This window comes from Peromyscus eremicus, chromosome 5, assembly GCF_949786415.1.
Source record: "Peromyscus eremicus chromosome 5, PerEre_H2_v1, whole genome shotgun sequence".
NCBI lineage: Eukaryota > Metazoa > Chordata > Mammalia > Rodentia > Cricetidae > Peromyscus > Peromyscus eremicus.
In genome coordinates, this window is record NC_081420.1 from 69,440,621 (window position 1) to 69,460,124 (window position 19,504).

At 38.7% G+C, this 19,504-nt stretch overlaps 1 protein-coding gene across 12 annotated transcripts in view; it reads left to right on the plus strand.

Moving 5' to 3' along the window:
* The window catches only part of Mllt10 (MLLT10 histone lysine methyltransferase DOT1L cofactor), a 172,883-nt gene that overhangs the window by 124,182 nt on the left and 29,197 nt on the right, over nucleotides 1-19,504 (plus strand). For all 12 annotated transcript variants that reach the window (XM_059263632.1, XM_059263626.1, XM_059263629.1 and 9 more), the window contains one exon: nucleotides 17,022-17,200. In XM_059263632.1, the coding sequence (XP_059119615.1) occupies nucleotides 17,022-17,200 (179 nt within the window). The remainder of the gene's footprint in view (nucleotides 1-17,021; nucleotides 17,201-19,504) is intronic.

The following is a 19,504-nucleotide window of genomic DNA, read 5'->3' on the forward strand; positions in this document are numbered from 1 at the left end:
TAATATTTATTATTTCCTTCTTTCTTGGGGGGAAGGAGGATTTCAAGACAGGGTTTCTTTGTGTAGCAGCCCAGGAAGTCCTGGAACTCACTTTATAGACCAGGCTGCTCTCAAACTCAGAGATCCACCTGCTTCTGCCTCCCCAGTGCTGAGATTAAAGGCCACTACTGCCTAGCTGCTTCTTTATGATGCCTTCTGTATATGTGTTGAGAGAAGGAAGGTCTGGATTTCTTGTGTTGTAAGGTGTATTAAACCATTAAATTTTTAGCTTACATTTTTCTAGATTGGTAGGGAATTAATGTGAGTGTTCTGATTTACAGAATGGAATCTCTACCTAAAATATTTAGTTTTCACATATGGACAACACATCGTCAGTTAAAGAATCTAAAAAATACAGAACCTTATTCAAGACTCTTAGCTCTTCCTCCCTCATTTGATAAATACACATTAAGTTCTTTCCACATAGAAGATTATTGTTAGTTGCTTTGGGAAAATGCATAGTATAAATGACCCTGCCTTTGGGGAATACACTCAACAAGAGGTAAGTATGTTTCTTAACATTTTCAAGAAATACAATTAAAATTTTATGATCTGCAATACAGAAGAGTTAGGAGTAAAGGAAAATTACCTTTGAGGGAAAAAGATATGCTGAGAATGTAGTATTTGACCTGGTTACTTAAGAGTGTAGAGGAGTTAGGTATTTGGTCTATGCATTAGAGCCTGATTAGCACAAGTAGTCTGTCCCACCAGAGTGTCCTACCACTGCAGTGAGCTGGACCTTCTTATAATCGTCAATCAAGAGAATGCACCATTGCCTTGCCCAAAGGCCAGTCCTGTAGGAGCATTTTCTTAGTTAAAGTTTTCTTTTCCCAGATGACCCTAGCTGTAGTCAAGTTGACAAGCTAGCTAGCACCTAGACTGTGCAAGGTGACAGTGATAAGTAATATTTGATTCAGAACCTAAGAAAAATAATAGCCTTAGCTTTTAGGTAAGTAAGCCCAAAGTTGTTGTTTTTTTGAGTTAGGAAAAACATAGTACACTGGTTATATACTAGGGTTGACTTGATGATTGCATATAAGAATTGAAAAAAATAGGCAAAAACCAAGCAGAAATTTGTTATAGTCAGATATTATAGGGACCCAAAGAGGAATGTGAAAGTCAGCATACTCTCCCACTCCCACCCCCACTCCCCAAAAAGGGAAGAAATTTGTAGTTGTTAGTGAATTGAGTAGCAGTGTCTAGGGGAAGGAAGGCATTAATTTACCAGTAGTTAGCCCATAAAAAAATAACACTTGGGCACAAAAGAATTGTAGTTAGTTCATATAGGGGTGACTTGAGCCAGTATCTCAGAAATAAAGGTAGAGAAGAACGCCATTTAGTCACTTGATAAAGCATAACTATAACGAATGCCAAGTGTTGTCTTATTTTTCCCTGAGGTGGTCATCTTGGGAAAACAAAGTTAATATTTTGGAATATGCTTGCTTAGCTAGTCTAATAACAGGCAGGTAAGTCATACTGGAGGATTGTCATCATATTCACAACATCCTTTTTCTCCTTGTGTAGTGAGTGCCGTTTATTTCTTTGCATACTTTCAGATTAACGTCTAGTTTTGTATTTGTGAAATCTATACCCTAATCAATTTGGCTAAAGCTGAAGTCACAGATTGTCTTCTGGCAGGCTGTTTTCTGTAGTTGTCCCATTATAGAGAATCAGTTGTGCTTTGCTTCCTGGAGGAGAGAATTCACGTCTTTCTTCAGTCTTGGGTACAGTCTTTCCATCACATTTCTAATACTGCTGCTTGAAAATTTCCACTTTATCGTATAGATTTTTTTTAACATTTAAGGTACGCTCATTTTTCATGTATCCTTTTACTCTATATGCCCCTCCTGTGACCATCTCTTTAGCTTTGTATAATGGATTGTTTCACCTGGTGGATTAAAGAATTTCAATGGGCATATTTTTCAGTTTTTGACATTCTTTGTAGTATCTTTTTAAAATGGATCTAGTTTGGTTTTCTTTTTCTTTTTATTAAATCTGTAGTTCTTTTCCCACATATAAAAGTATTTTTTAAATTTCTAAACAGTCTCAAACCTAGAGGAAGCATTAAGAGAACTTTATTTTTATAAGGCTCTTTAGAAGAAATTGCAGGCATAGTGCCCCATCTACCCTGAATGTGCATTCCTACCCAAAGGGTGTTCTGTAGGGAAGCACAGCCTAGCTACCGCAGCAGGAAGCTGTAGCTCTGCTCTTACTGCCATCCAGTCTTTATGATGTCTGTCTTAGGAATTTGGAAGAACACAGATATATTAATTGGGGTTCTCTAGACAAACAGAACTGATAGGAATCTAACAAAACCGGGGTTTATTAGTATCGTTTAGTTATGGTCTGACTATGCCAGCAATGGCTATCTCCCAATGGGAAGTCTGGGAATCCAGTAATTGTTCAATTCACAAATCTAGATGTCTCGGTATACACCATAATCCCAGAGAAATAGGCTCTAATCCCAGTGAAGAGTGAGGATAAATGACAGAGAGCAAGCGCTTCCTTCTTCCATGTCCCTTACATGGGTGCCACTGGAGATTGTGTCAGATTTAAAGTGGATCTTCCTACCTCAGAAGATCTGGGTTTAGGGTGGTTCTCCTATCTCAAATGGTTTAATTAAGAAAAATCCCTCACAGGTGTGGTGTGCCCAGTCGCTTGAGTCATTTAATTCCAGATGTAGTCAAGTTGACAACCAGGAATAGCCATCAAAGTGGGCTCCTTATTTTAGGGCTTCCCCCCCCCTTGTTAGATTCAAGTTGTTTTCTTTTTGAGGAGAAGTATAATAGAGACAATACTTTCATTGCATAGTATCAAATGGTATAAAATCAGCATTTTGCTAATGTAAAGTTTTTCTTTTTTTTCTTTATGATGAGTAATTTCTGGAATATGACATGAGATGATGTAAAAAAACATTCCTTATTATTTTTTCAGTTTCTCTTGGCATTCATGATTTACTGTAATTTTTCAATGGTTGGGTTTTGCTGTGAGTCATTTCACAGATTTTCTGTGTTGCCTTTGACCTCATTCTGTGTCCCTGTGATTTGAATGTTCTCTTTCTCGAGTCCATCCCTCCAATATGTATCCATCCCCTACTTTATGGTACTGCAGGTATCATTCATTCCTGCTGCCATTACAGATCAGTACACATTGAACAGCTTAAAGAGCACACTTTATTAGCTTTTGTTTCTTTTCTTTTCCTCTACTTATTCATTTGAAAGAAGTTCAGGTTCAATTCATTTTTGTTTTGTTTTGTTTTGTTTTTGTTTTCTGTTTAGACCTTCACATGGCTGAAATCAAGTTGTTTACTAGTTCATCAGGAGATTCTAGAAAGAAAGCCACATCTAGGCTCATTCTGGTTTCTTCCTGCAGTCATAGGACTGAAGTTAATAGAGCACAAGCCTTGGCCAATTGGTTTTGCATCTTTCCGTGTTTTAAAACTAGGGCCTTAACTATAAAGCTATAAAATCCTAATCTTATAAGACATACAAGTTAACCATCAGCCACTTCATGAAGGATCAACTTCTTTGATATGTTCAGATTTAGGATGTGTGTGTGTGTGAATGTATGTATATATATGTGTGTGTGTGTGTGTGTGTGTGTGTGTGTGTGTGTGTGTGTGTGTGTATATATATATATATATATATATATATATATATATATATATATATATATATATATATGTTCTCAAAGTTAAACCTAAAACAAGTAACTGGAAACAAACATTTGTCTAGTGTAGATATACCTAACAGATAATGATCCTCAAGTGCTTCAGAGATCTGAGAAAAGGTAAATTAAATTCTCAGACTTTCTCTAACTTTCCTTTCTGAAGAATATCTCTGTATTGTTGTTGTGATGAAACATCAAGAACAAAATCAAGATGAAGAGGAAAGAGTTTATTTGGCTTAGACTTCTACATCATTGTCCATTACTGAAGGAAGTCAGGATGGGAACTCAAACAGTGCTACCAGGAACCTGGAGGCAAGAGCTGATGCAGAGGCCATGGAGGGGTGCTGCTTACTGGTTTGCTCCCCATCTATTGCTCAGCGTGTTTTTTTACATAACCCAGGACCACCAACCCGGGAAGGGAATCACTCCAATAGGCTGGGCCTTCCCCCATCAGTCACTAATTAAGAAAATGCCCTAACACTTGCCTGTAGCACTATTGTATGGTGGCATTTTCTCAATTGAAGTTCCTTCCTTTCAGATAACTCATATCAAGTTGACATAAAACTAGCCAGCACATCCTTGTTTTCTTTAGTTTTCTTAAAGGTTCATATAATTATATTAGATTCTATTTCAAGGTCAACTAACCAGTATATTTTGTTCGGTCTTCAAAGCTTCTTCACAGTAGTTTACATAACCAGAAGATAAAAAAACTGGGTTACAGAGGAATCCTTTAGAATTCTTCCCATTACAGTAATTTCATGCCCATCCTATACCCCTACCCTGACTTTAATGGAAAGTGTTGTTCCTTTATTTTTCTCTCTTTCAAAAAAAAAAAAAATTCTTTCTCTGGGAGTGTGTTCTCTCAACCCCAAAGTTGGTCTTTTCTTTATCTCCCTCCCCTTTTTTGCAGTAGAAGTAATTGAGTCATGGGCTTTATATATGCATAGAAGGCAGTTGGTCTGGTGTCTTGGTTTATTACCATCTTTCTTTTTTTTTGCTTTTATTTTGCTACTGTAGGGTGTCACTAAATTGCCCAGACTGACCTTGAACTTACTGTATAGCCCAGGCTGACTTTGAATTTCTGGTGCCTTAGCCTCTTGAGTAGCTGGAATAACAGTCCCACATTACCAGGCTAGGGTCCTCAGGGTTTTTCTGTTTGATTTTGTTTTTGAGATAGGGTTTCATGCAGCATAGAGTGGCTCAAGATGATGACCTTGAACTTTATATCATCCTGCCTCCACCTCCTCATAGGTTGTTAGTCATTCACAATACGTATCAGATGAGTTTTGTTCGCTATTTTTGTTTTCTCTGGTTCTTGAAGGGCACGCAGAATTTCTATGTCTGCTTATCTGTGTCATCCTAGGTTTTGTTTCCTTACATTTTGTGATCTTGGATTGTGAATTCATTGTAGTTGGGTTAAGGTTGTATCCCTAAGAAGGGATTTGTGCACATCCTGGTCAGTTCAGGCCCCAAAGCTATTTGACAGTAAGGTTTTGCTGTAGGGAAGACTTTTTACCAACTCTACATTATAAAACAAATTAGACAGGATTTTCTTCCCCCACTGTCACAAGATTCATTGTTGAACTATCTTCGGATCACCAGGCCCCAAATAATGACAGAGACTTAATTATGAAAGCTTGGCCTTTAGCTTAGGCTTGGCCCCAGCTAGCTCTTAGAACTCAGATTAACTCACTTCTACTAATCTACATTCTGCCACGATGCATTTTTACCTCTCCTCAGTATGGCACATCTGACTTGCTCAGGGTCTGCTGACAAAATCCCCCCTCCTAGATTCCTCTTGAGTTTCTCTCTTTCTCCAGAAGTCCCACCTATTCTGTCCTGCATAGCTATTGGCCATTCAGTTTTAAACCAATCAGAAGGCGCCTTAGACAGAGACACATCTTTACAGTGTACAAAAGATTATATCCCACAACATCCTACCACCAAGACAAGGTTTTTCTCATAGGCCTGGCTGTCCTAGAATTCACTCCGTAGCCCAGGCTGGCCTTGAACTCAGAGGTCCACCTCTCTATGTCTTCGAGTGCTGGGATAAAAGGTGTGCACCACCATGTCTGGTTAAGGCAGGATTTTTGTGCTGTGATCATTGGTTTTTGAGGGGTGATAGCCCTCCCACTGATAGTGTGGCCCTTTGAAAGCCTCAGCCATATGAACATTGTCATCCTTTTCAATTTCCCATTCATTAGAGGCTCAAGGTTTCACCTTTTTCTTGTTGGCTTTAAAACCAAAGCTTATGAGTTACTGGTACAGGATAAGTCCTCAAGGGCAGGCAGCAAGCTTTATGGGTTTTTGTTTTGTTTAGGTTTATTTTTATTCTTGACCCCCATGGGTGTCATTTTCTTTCTTGTGAGCATGGATTTTCTTTTTAAAAAATTTAATATTTATTTTTACCTTAAATTATGTGTATGGTTGTTTGTGTAGTTTGTGTAGGGGTATGCTTATGTGAGTGCAGGTACCTGACAAGCCAGAGTAGTAGATTCCCTGGAACTAGAGTTCAGGCAATATGAGCTTCCTTTATGTGGATGCTGGCAATTAAATTCTGGTCCTCTGTAAAAGCAGTTTGTGCTCTTAACAATTGTGCCATCTTTTCATCCCCTCAGGTACTCATTTTTAACTTTAACTAGGATGGTTTATTAGTTACCTAGTTTACCTTATTTCTAGAAACAGAAATTCTTCCATTGCTTCTTTTTTATTTTTACTTTTTTAAACATATCATCCTGGCTTCTGCAGCTACCACTTCACTTAGGATAACTTTCATGTTGTCAAGTCAGTGAATATTTGTTATTCTTCATCTTAGAGTCTCTTAACGAATTTGTTTTTGGTAAAGAATTATTGTTGGAAATAATTTATTACTTTTTCTTTTTCTTTCCTTGACACTCAGCTTACCGTAACTTGGCTGCACTCTTGACTATTGTGGCTTCTCTTTGTCCTAGTTCAGTGCTTCAATTCCATGAACCTCTCTTTGTTTTTCCCATGGTCGCCACTGAATAAAATATTACCTAATGATCTAATTGTACTCCTTAATTTTACTTTTAGATCTTTGTCCACACTATAGCTATAGTGGTTTGTTTTTTGTTTTTGTTTAAACATTGTCTCATCAAGCTACTCATGGTTTAAGAAATATATATGTGTGTGTGTGTGTATGTATATATATATATATATATATATATGTATGTATGTATATATCTTCAAATTAAGAGGTGTTTTTCCCTAGTTTTATCTCTGAGCATCTTGTTTGTATATTTGTTTTATCAAACCAGCTGATTTTATATGAAATTGTAAAGCTTACGTGGTCATATTCTCTTAGCTATAGTGTCTATCTTAAGTTTTCTCTAGTTTTAGTTGTTTGCTATGAACGATGGTCTCAAAATATTCAACAGATAATTCCAGAAATAATCTTGGGTGTGGCATAATGAAGTGTCCTGCCTTTTTACTGTATCCCACCCTGGGTGAGAACTATCCCTGTGTCTAGTAAAACCATGCTGTGTATGTTATGCTTGTGTAGTAGCTGTGTGTAGGCAGACTTTCTGTCCTGCAAGCTGCTCCCAAGTAACCACACAGAGGGTTAATATTTATTATAAATGCTCGGCTAATAGCTCAGGCTACTTGCTAGCTAACTCATTTTCAATGAACCCATATTTTTATCTACATTTTGCCACGTGGCTTGGTACCTTTTCTCAGTTTGGCATGTCCATCTTGCTTCTCTCTCTGTCTGCTTGTGATTCCAAACTCTGCCCTTGTTCTTCCCAGCATTCTTTGTTTGGCTCTCCCTCAACCTTATTGGGTCCAGCCATTGGCTAGTCAGCTTCTTTATTAAACCAGTCACAGCGACATATTTTTGGCAGCCAGTGTAGAGGAAAGGGTGAGCTCAAACAATGGAAGAAGTTGACCTCTCACTTCTACATGCACAGACACAAGCAAGCACACACACATACACATATATACACTTCCCCAAATCTAATACACATGCAAAGAATTCTATATTCCTCCTATAAGCTGATATGCAGAACAAAACTGAACAGTAAACTACTTAGTAAAATGTGTGAAAATATACCAAAATACCAGTGTTTGTGGGTGATTTTTTTTTTAACCTTTCAATGTATTTCACATTCTTATAACCAGCCTTTTATAGGTAATGTAAAAAAAAAAAAAAAAAAAAGCTGGGAATCATATGCAAGGCCTTCTACATGGTTTGCAAATATTGCCACTAAACTATATCCCCAGCCAGAATAAATCTTCATGTAAAAATGGAATGACCGTGAAATAGCTAGGTTTTCATCAGAATGGCCAAAGAAACTCAGGAAAATAAGCTGTAACTTTTCTGAACAATGGATACTTTAATTGCATAGTGAGGGCTGGGGTGGTGGTGGTGGTAGAGGATATTCCATAATCTAGAAAGTGAAAACTAGTTGCCAAAGGGAATAGACTTTAAGCAACAAACACTTAGGAGTATTGCTTTTCTTTGGTATTAAGAGGTGTTTGTTTGTTTGTTTGTATGTACTATCTTAGGGTTTTTTGCTTGTTTGTTTGCTTTTTGGGTTTTGTTTGTTTGTTTGTTTTTTGAGATAGGATTTCTCTGTGTAGTTTTGGTGCCTCAGTGGCCCCAGCCATGATTTTCTTAGCTCATTTGTGTCAGCTTCCTTTATTAATTTTCTTTTCACAAATCATCCTTGAAATATTGATGATCCTCAAGGCTGGCTGTTCTAGTTTGTCTTTGAGTGAGTGAGTGAGTGAGTGACTGATTGACTGACTGAGATGAAGTCACACTTTCACCCAGGCTGGTCTTAAACTCATGAACTCAACAGATCCTTCCTGTTACAGCCTCCTGAATAGCTGGAACTACAAGTATTTTGTCAACAAGGTCAGCTTTTGTTTGTTTTGTTTTCTCAAGACAGGGTTTCTCAGTGTAGCCCTGGTTGTCCTGGAACTATCTCTGTAGACCTGGCTGGCCTGGAACTCACAGAGATTGGCCTACCTCTTCCTCCTGGGTGCTGGGACTAAAGACAGTGCCATCACAACGCAGTAAAGGCCAGCTTTTAACAGAATGTCAATTTGTTGTGTACCAATTTTTACCTCCTAACAAATGGCACTTTTAATTTTAATCAAAAGTGAGAATCCTCTGACATTTTTCTCTACTCTAGTTAGCAAATGTAATTAATATAGCATCAACTTTAGTGGATTCTAACCTATAGGTGTGCTTCAGATCTACCCCTTTCCATACTGGCCCAGAGAAGCATAAATTTTCATTGAATTTGTGTAACTGCCACTCTTCTTTTTCTGTCTGTCCTCTCAGTCTACTTGTTACATAGGGTTAGGGTGAATCATGATGTGAGCCTTGGTGTCTTCCACTGATAATTGCACATTGTAAGTGCCTCTTTCCTGTTTGCAGGCTCCTGTGAGTTCCTCTCCAGTCTCTGTCTGGGTAACGCCTATCAAACTTTTTACATCTTGGCTTACTGTATTCTGTTTCTTCAGATAGATCTTATTGAGTCTTAATTTTTTTTATTCTTTGTTGTTTAAGACAAAGTCTAATGTTGCTTAGGCTGTCCTTGACTCTAAAAATGTTCTTGAATTTCTGATCATCCTGTCTCTAGTTCCAGAGACCTAAGATCACAAGCATGTGCCACCTGGTACTTTGTGGTACTGGGAATTAAACCCAGGGCTTTATGCATCTAATCAAGCACTCTCACTGAGTTACATCTTCAGCCTCTTAATTCTTTTGCTCATATTAAAGTTCCTTTTCCTTGTCCATTCTAGTTTATATTGGAATGCATTTTCATATCTTTTTGTAAGCTTGTCTTTGTAATTGAACTGTATATTCCTGGTGAGCACAGTTTTATCTTGTTTTCAGTTTTATTTCTGCTCCAAGCTCATTGTCTGTTTCTTAGTAGTTACTAAGTACTTGTTTGTCAACTGGATGAAGGGACAGAGGAATGGATGGGTGAATAAAAGAATGTGAATCAATACATCACTGCCATCCACTGTATTTTTCTGCATTGTCATTTCTGTTCCCTAGAGCTTGTATGTTGTAGGATTTACTTCCATTGAACTCAAGGAATGTCCGATTGATTTGGATTAAAAACTGTAAAACTTGTAAAAGATGGAAATAGAATGACGTTAAATAGAAAATGGTGGTGGTGGGGCTAAGGAGTGGCTTCGTAATTAAAGAAACCATCTCTCCAGCCTCTTTTTTTTTTTTTTTTTTTTTTTTTTGTTTGTTTGTTTTTCAAGACAGGGTTTCTCTGTGTAGCTTTGCGCCTTTCCTGGAACTCACTCTGTAGCCCAGGCTGGCCTTGAACTCACAGAGATCTGCCTGCCTCTGCCTCCTGAATGCTGGGATTAAAGGCATGTGCCACCACTGCCCAGCCAGCCTCTAATTTTTAAGTTATTTTATTATTATTATTTTAAAGAAAGTAGATACAGAAAATTTAAGCAGTCTTACCTAAGTGTTCATGCCAGGGTGGTGAGTGAAATCAGGGGTCTTCCTTTAACTTCTGTGCCATGAAAGGAATATTTGATTTGCAGTATTTTGTAAGAAAAGCCTAAGTGCCACAAAGGGCCCTGAAGCAGACTCAGTGAATAATTTATATAAAGTAAGTACATGCTAATGCAATATCAAAACAGTTGAACTTTTAAGATTGAAGATCCTCATTCACCACAGTTTTACTTCTCTATACTGTACTTAGTGATGATTGCCGCATATGGTGATAGTCATTTTGGCTTTCATATTGTTGTTAGGGGCATTGGTGAATGAGGAAATTATTATACTACTTAACTTAGAAAATTTAAATTAGCACTTAAAATACTAAAATGGCTGTAGCTTTTGTAGCCATTATTGAAACTTACTAACTATGGAGTAGACATTGCTAAAGCCTTCAAATTAAGGTAGCTATCTTTTTTGTGGACAATAATATAGTGACCCAGAAAACTTGAGTAATTTTGATTATGATCACATAGCCAGCAACATCAGGACTCAATTTTATCTCAACCAAAAGTCTGTACTTAAAAAAGAACTTGTACTATTTTGATTTCAGCATGCTCCTTCCTAACTTTTGTCTTTTAGTTTTAAAAGTTGGATATTCTGTGTATGGTATGCTTTTCACTTTCAAAACTTCTAAGCAATTAGTGCTGGGGCTGTTGGTAAAGTATTTGCTGGACCTGAATCAGATCCCTGGTACCTGATTAAAGAGCAAGGCATGGTGGCAGACACCTGTAATCCCAGTGCTCCGAAAGCTGAGACAGGATTAGGATATGAGGAGATTGCTGCAGCTAGTCTTGCTGATTCAGTGAACTCTAGGCTCAGTGAGAGACTTTGCCTCAAAAAAAGGGGGAGGGTTGGAGCAGTATAGAAAACACCCAATATGCAGGGCGGTGGTGGCACACACTTTTAATCCCAGCATTAGGGAGGCAGAGGCAGGCAGATCTCTGTGAGTATGAGGCCAGCCTGGTCTACAGAGGTAGTTCCAGGATAGCCAGGGCTACACAAAGAAACCCTGTCTCAAAACAAAAGAAAAGAAAAAGAAAACACCCAATATCAACGTTTGTTCGCCCCACACCTATTTATAAATCATGAACATTCACAAACACATAGGTATACCATATACACAAAGGTCTAGGTGGTCAGCATTTTATGTTTTTAATATACCTTGAAGAAAATAGTCCAAGCATTTCATTAGTTCTTCATCCAAACCTTCCTTTAGATTCCTGTCATCTGTTTTTTATTATCTACAGTGACTGCCTCTTAAGCAACGGCTATCGTAGTTGGAGATTGCAACTCGGCTGCGCACTTCCTGCCTCACAGGCCGCAGCCTCAAGAAATTCTGTTCTTTTTGTTCCCTCAGGCACCAACTCTTTCAGAGCTACTAAGGGAAACTTTATCTAAATCTCAAGATTCAACGGTTTAGGTGGAATTCTGCTGGCTCAGAGAGGCTGAAGGCTAGTAGCTAACCTCCTCCCTTTGCTGGCGTCTTCCAAAAACCTCAGTGTCCTTCTCAGCCCCCACTTAAAAAAAACTTTGTTGTACGTGGTTCTTCCCTACCACTTCCTGTCAGCTACTTACTGACTCAGCTTCCTGCTCCCAGGTTAATTTTATTTAATGAAACACATCTTTGAATTATTAACAAAAGCAGTAGGAAAAAATGCAACACACTTTAAAATAATATTCCCCGACATTTCTGCATACTAGTCCTTCTTTTTTTCCCCTCTCATCCCCAACCTCCATCCATTTTTTTGGCGGCATAATTTTACTCTGCAGTTCAGACTGGCCTTGAATTTGCAATCCTTTTATCTGCTTCCTGAGTCTGGGACGATAGACATCTACTATCATGCCTACCTCTGCTAGATTAAATGCTTACTGTGAGAATATTAAGGCAAAATTCTCTTTGATGTTTTATACATACTGTTATAGAAAGCTAATGTTCGTTGAGTAAACCATTGGAATAATCCACTTTCAGAAGTCCCTTTTGGGCTAGAGCAATGTCTCTGCAGTTAAAAGCACTTACTGCTTTTGCAGAGGACCCAGGTTTGGGTCCTAGCACTCACATGATAGCTTACAGCCATGTATAACTCAGGTTCCAGGGAATCTGGCACTCCCTTCTGACCTCTATTGGCTTCTGCACATGAGTGGTGCACATGCGTACACTCAAACACACACACATATACACATCTTTCTCAGTCATGTGTCTATCTTTTGTATATAAATATTCATTTTACTGGAAGTGCTGTTTCTTTTCATTATTTTAAAAATTTATTTATTTATTGTGTCTACAGTGTTCTGCCTGCATGCCAGAAGAGAGCACCAGATCACATTATAGATAGCTGTGAGCCACCATGTGGGTTCTGGGAATTGAACTCTGGACCTCTGAGAGAGCAGCCAGTGCTCTTAACTGTTGTTGTTGTTGTTGTTGTTGTTGTTGTTTTACTCTTTATTCTTTGGCTCTTTTGGGGGCCCTCCACCCAGCTCTCAAATCAACACACATGGAGGCTTATTCTTTCTTAGGAATGCCTGGCTTTAGCTTGCCTTACTTCTAGCTAGCTTTACTTAAATTATCTCATCTAGCTTTTGCCTCTGGGCTTTTACCTTTCTCAATTTTTGTATACCTTTCTTCTTACTCTGTGGCTTGCTGTGTAGTTGCGCTGCTGGCCCCTGATGTCCTCCTTTTTTTCCCTCTTGTTCCTACATCTTTTCTTCCCAGATTTCTCCTCCTATTTGTTCTCTCTGCCAGCCCCTCCTAGCCTTTTTCCTGCCTTGCTATTGGCCATTCAGCTCTTTATTAGACCAATCAGGTGTTTAGACAGGCACAGCAACACAGCTTCAGAGTTAAACAAACACAACATAAAAGAATGCAACACATCTTTGCATCATCAAACAAATGTTCCACAGCATAAACAAATGTAACACATCTTAAAATAATATTCTACAATACTTACCTGTTGAGCCAACTCTCCAGCCCCACAAGTGCTGTTTCTTTTCTGTCCAGCATGACCAAACTGTTTTTCTGAGAGAGAGAATTTTTGAGATCCTCCTGCCTCTGCCTTTGCCTCTGCCTCTGCCTCCCGAGTGCTAGAATCAAAAGGCATGCACCACCACCAACTGGCTTACAGCACCTGTTTTTAAATAGAACCTAAAATTTTAGTTTTCTGAGTGAAATTTGTGCTCCTCTAAATATTCACTACTTAGAACTTTGAACCATAGCATGGAGCAACAGAAGTTTTTTAAATTCACAAGATTACATACTGTCACTGTGCTTATGGCCCTGAGATCTGTCTCCATGATGGTTTTTAAAAATGTACTTTAGGGGCTGTGTGCGTACACATGTACACATGTATATATTAACAGCACAGATGTGGAGGTCAGAGTACAACTTTGTCGGGTCAGTTTTCTCATTCTACTTTTATGGGTTTTGAAGATTTTAATCAAGTTAGTCTTGTATAAGAAGCACCTGGCTTTTCTGCTAGTGAGGGGGAGCAGCCCTGGGACTTCATGATCATCCTATTATGTTGTAGATTATGCAGGTATTTTATGGCCACAGAAATCTCCAAGCATGATAATCACCTTGATACTCCGATTTGTATTAGGAAATTGTTTTTATTAATCTTGATTTTGCTACCTACTAGGATCATCAAGCATGTTTCTTGCTTTATTTTTATTTTTTCCACACATAACTTTAAATCTAAATTCCCCATAAGAAGAAATGTGCAGTATTTAAGAGTCTATCTCATTTTTTTTAAAGATTTTATTTGTTTACTATATATTATAGTGTTCTGTCTGCATGCCAGAAGAAGGCACCAGATCTAATTACAGATTATTGTGAGCCACCATGTGGTTGCTGGGAATTGAACTCAGAACCTCTGGAAGAGAAGCTAGTGCTCTTAACTGCTGAGTTATCTCTCCAGCCCTAGCATACTTCTTTTAACATTATGATAACGATTTACATCATTTTCCCTATATTCTTGATTTCACTTTTCTTTATGGCTGTGTAAAATTCCATTGTGTTGCCAGGTGATGTGGCGTACAGCTTAATCCCAGCACTCAGGAGTCAGAGGCAGGTGATGAATTCTTCCACCACATTAGCTGGTGCTTAAGAATTATTGTGGACTATGCTCATTTTTTTTTTTCCAGGTCTAATTAGTCACCAAGCCCCATGCAATCTTGCCTTTGTAGTGTTTCTGTTGCCTTCATTGAGTTCTTGTTTTTGTTCATCAGTAACATTGTAACATCCTTTGACAGCTTTTCTCAGCCTGCTGTCAGTGACTTATATTTTAAGTGATCTCCGGTAGTGACCACAACAGTTTGCTTAAAACCCTTTAGTGAGTTGTCACTGTGTCAGCGCTGGAACATTGAACTTTTATTGTTGTGGGTTTGGTCCCTGCTTTCTTGCTTTATTTACTCCATAGATCTGTAGATGGTGCCCACTTGCCCCTTGCTCTCTGGCACATGTTTATTTCACACACCATCGTTCTGTTGTTAGTGCTTTTAGAAACCAGCTTAGAAGTGATGCTCAGTTTACTCTTGTCATTGAGGACAAGGTTAGATGCCTTTACTCCACCCCATCTCAAGATGGTCTCCAGTATTTTTCATAGGTTATTGTAGTTCTGTTTTCTGCCAAGTTTCTTGAAGGCAGAGACCATGTATCTTGAATAATTCTACCTATGTCTTAAAATAATGTCTGGGAAACAGTGAGTTGTCATGTATTTGCAGAATGAATAAATCATTTTTTCGGTAGAGACTGTTGAGACAAAAATTATATAGGGACCTAAATTCTAGGTTTAAAGCCTTTTAATGTGTTCTGTTTCTCCTATTTTATTTGTTTGAAGAAGGTTATAGGTGCTTCTATAAGCATAAATTGAAATTTATGTGTTTTTTAGAATCACATAAACCATGTTGATAAGCTGATATACTAATTATTATTGCCTTCTAGAGATACAGTTTCTGAGGGGATGGGGAAGGAGAAAGTGTGTCTTGGTGTAAGATTCATATGTGTGTACATACGTGCAGAGGCCAGAAGCTCATAGTGTCTTCCTCTATCACAAACGTTAATTTTTGAGACTATATTTTGCTGAACCTGATGCTCACCAATAAGACTAGACTGGCTGATCCTCCTGTCTCTACCTCAGGGATTCCAGGTGCCTGGCTTCTTTTTGACCTAGATTCTAGCCATCAAGCTGAGGACATGGTGCTGGCATAAGGAGCTCTTTACCAACTGAGCCATCTCAGCTTGCTTCCTTCCTCCCTTCCTGCTCGCTCTTCTCTTTAAATGTAAATGCCAGGTTTTCTTGATCGATCCTTACCGTCCTCCCTTCTCTCTTTCCCTCCATTTCCACCTTTTTTCCTCTCAGGTTTGTAGCAGGTTTCTCTGCTTCCATTCTCCTTGATGCTCTGGACCCAGGTAATTTGTTGTTCAGAAGATCGTCACATGCATTAGATAGATGTTAACAGCATCCTTGACCTCTCAGTATGTATCAGGAGCATTCCCAAGTTTTGACAAATTGGGACATTGACAAAAATGTCTCCTGAAATTAGTCAAGTGTTTCTGTGGGGCAGTCATTTATGGTTGAGTATTAGCTTCTTTTTCTCTATATATACCCCCGTGTGTGTGTGTGTGTGTGTGTGTGTGTGTGTGTGTGTGTGTGTGTTGTTTTCCTGTGTGCAGATGAATTCTCCTGTGCATATACATAGCGGCTGGAGGAGGACATTGGGTGTGCGATTTGCTCTATTACTCTCAGCCTACTCCCTTGAGACAGTGTCTGCCATTGAACCTAGAGCTCACTGCTGTGCTCAGGCTGGCTAGCTAGCAAGCTTCAGTGAGCCTCCAACCCCACTACCCTACCCGCCCCGCCCCACTGGAGTTAGAGTTACATGTTGTCGTACCTAGCTTTATATCTATGGGTACTAGTGACCTGAACTCACCTTCTGCTCATACCATAAGGGCTTTTCCCATTGAGCCTTTCCCCAGCGTAAATGGGGCAGATGATGGCACAGTTTTTCCCCAGTTTTCAACTGCTATTTTCTGCTGAGGTTTTCTTCTCTCCTGCTTCTCTTCCTAGCTCTTCTAAAATGAGTAATATCTACTTGCTGATTTCCTTCTTCCTTTGTTGCTTTACCAGATAGAACAATGAAAGAAATGTTTTCATCAATTGTGCTGTCATTTTCTTGTCCCCCATGTTTCCAGAATTGAAAGGTGGCTACTACCTACCTCATCTTCCATCTCAAGCTGTTTGAATTCTCCCTCTTCTCTTCTTCGTCTTACTCAGTTAGTGCAGCCCCTCAGAAACTCCTGTTTGCCCATTCCTGGTTATTTCCGGATGTCAGCTCTGTTCTCACAGCTATGATGAGTGAAAGCCACCAGCATTTTAATATTGGAATCAAATCAAGTCATGCTCTACTTTATTTTGTACATCGTAGCTTTCTAGCACAAGCTTTCTTCCCATTCATAGCTTGTCAGTTATGATTTCTAGGGTTCCTAAGCATTTTGAAAGACTTACCAAGTGGTTTTTAAAACTCTGCTCTCAGCTGCTTCATTCTCCTGTTTAGAAACCTTCTGTTGCTTTTACAAATGCCTTCGACGCTTAGCTTTTTTGGTTGTTTGTTTAATTAACAAAAATACTTGCTAAGTGAAAAGCGACTTAGGTTCTTTTAGGTAAATATTTTATGAAAAGTTAGTGATAGCTTATTTTAGTACAGTTTTTAAAAACTAATTAAATTTATTATTAGAGGAGGTATCAAGGCGAAATCTTGTCTGACCCATTTGACTGCTAAATTGTAAAATATTTCAATAAAATTTCTTTGGTTGCAGGTATTTATAACAGCAGTGATGTAGCTGTATCCTTTCCAAACGTGGTGTCTGGCTCCGGATCTAGTACCCCTGTCTCTAGCTCTCACATACCTCAGCAGTCATCTGGGCATTTGCAGCAGGTGGGAGCCCTCTCCCCCTCAGCCACGTCATCTGTAACCCCTGCCGCCACTACAACTCAGGTACGTGATAGGTCAGAGCCAGCCCTAGCCAGCAATGGGAGCCATTGTCTCCAACAAAAATCAGAAAATGTAGAAAAAAACATCAGTCAATTTGGCGCTTTTGTGGGATTTTTGTTTTTTGTTTTTTTTTTTTTTTTTTTTTTTAAGAACATTTAAAGCTGCACAAATAGTATTTGAAAACCTTTTGCTTAAATTATTTTAATTAACCTTGCAGAGAATATTGAAGAATAAATGCATCCAGGCTCAAGAGATGGCTCAGTGGTTAAGAGTGTGTGCTGCTCTTGTAGGGAATCAGAGTTCAATTGCCAGGACCCACACCTGGTGGCTCAGTGTCACCTGTAACTCTAGCTCCAGGGGATCTAACTCCTCTTGCCTCCATCGGTACCTACACTCATGTGCACACACCCATCAACATACATATAATTAAAAAAAAAAATCTTTAAAAAATCCTCAAATGTGGAGGCAGAGCCAGGTGGATGTGAGTTCGAGGCCAGCCTGGTCTACAGAGCGAGATCCAGTACAGGCACCAAAACTACACAGAGAAACCCTGTCTCAGAAAACAAAAATCCTCAAATGTAAAATAACCCACCCAGTACATTATTTAAAATATATATATGGTCTCTTCATATACATCAAGGTTGTTTTTTTTTTTTTTTTCTATTGGGAGATCAGTGTTCACAAATACGTGTTTTCCCATTTGTCTCTCCTTTCTGCCACACTCAGATTTGTAGCTTAATATGCAGCTTATTACTCTGTGGGATTTTTATTTAATTTTTCAGTCTTTAAATCTGAGGCTTCCATAAACCAGGCAACTGCCTGCACTCCCACTGAGCTGTGTCTTACCCAGTCTTCTGCCTTTCTGCCTTTTCTTTCTTTCTTCTTTCTTTCTTTCTCTTCCTTCCTTCCTTCCTTCCTTCCTTCCTTCCTTCCTTCCTTCCTTCCTTCCTTCCTTCCTTTGTTTTTTGAGACGGAGTTTCTCTTTGTTGCCCTGGCTACTCTGGAACTCACTCTGTAGATCAGGCTGGCCTCAGACAGAGATCCATCTGCCTTTGCCTCTGAGTGCTGGGAATAAAGTGTCCATCACCACAACTGCCTGGCCCAAGCCCTTGATTTTCAAAAAAAAAAAAAGAAATTATTTTGAGGTGGAGTCTCAATTGAGTTGCTCAGGTTGCCTTTGAACTCATTCTTTGGGCTAAGTAGGCCTTGAACCTGGTGGTCTTCCTTCCCTAGATTGCTGAGTTACTGATACTGGTCAGCTCCACTAGGTCTGATAATAGGAATGTTGTAAAAACAAGAGACAGATAAGAAAAACCAGTCTTGAATCTTATTAATTAAAAAAATAATTAAATGTTTTGAAGAGCTATATAAACAGACACCTCTAAAGGTAATATTTTGAAAGCCCTAAACTACATATATTTGAATTATTTATTTGTGTTTGATGTATGTAGGTACAGACCAGTGTGCATGTTTAGGTCAGAGACAACTTGTGGAGTTGGTTCTGGGGGTCGAACTTAGGTGGTGGGCTCGGATCATAGGAGGGAAAGTGCCTTTCCCCGCCTAGCCGTCCTGTGCAGGCCTCTCCTCCCTCTCCCCACGATTGTAAACTCTCAGACTGATTCTGCTGTGACCATATGCACAGTTTCAAGGCTTTATAGGTTTGTGCCACCACATCCAGCTTATTTAGAATTCTGTAATCATCTTACTTCATTTTTCTAAAACTCTAGTAATAGATCTTTTAAAATTGAGGAAAACTTGCTATGATGTCATTTTTAAACTAGTTTGTCTAGTGGGTATCTATTAATCACTGTGTGTGTAGAGCCTTTGCCTAGCCTGCGGGAGGCCTTGGATTTGGTTCTCCACACAAGTTTAAAAAAACAAAAAAGGACAAAATAAACAAAAAACCCAACAAATTTGAACTTTTATATATGTGCATAGTTTATATTATATGAGACTTTAAAATATACATGCATTTTTTTGTATTTTGTACACCGTATTTTTATTTATTTATTTATTTATTTATTTATTTATTTATTTATTTATTTATTTATCTTTGGTTTTTTTAAGACAGGGTTTCTCTATGTTGTCCTTGCTATCCTGGAACTCGCTGTGTAGACCAGGCTGGCCTTGAACTCACAGAGATCTGCCTGCCTCTGCTTCCCAGTGCTGGAATTAAAGGCGTGCGCCACCACCTCCCAGCTGTACACTGTATTTTTTAGAATACAAGATTGGATTATTGTAATGTATGTGTTCATGATTGGTGTTGTGCAGTCATGGTTCTGATAAAGCCAAATATTAGAATGAACA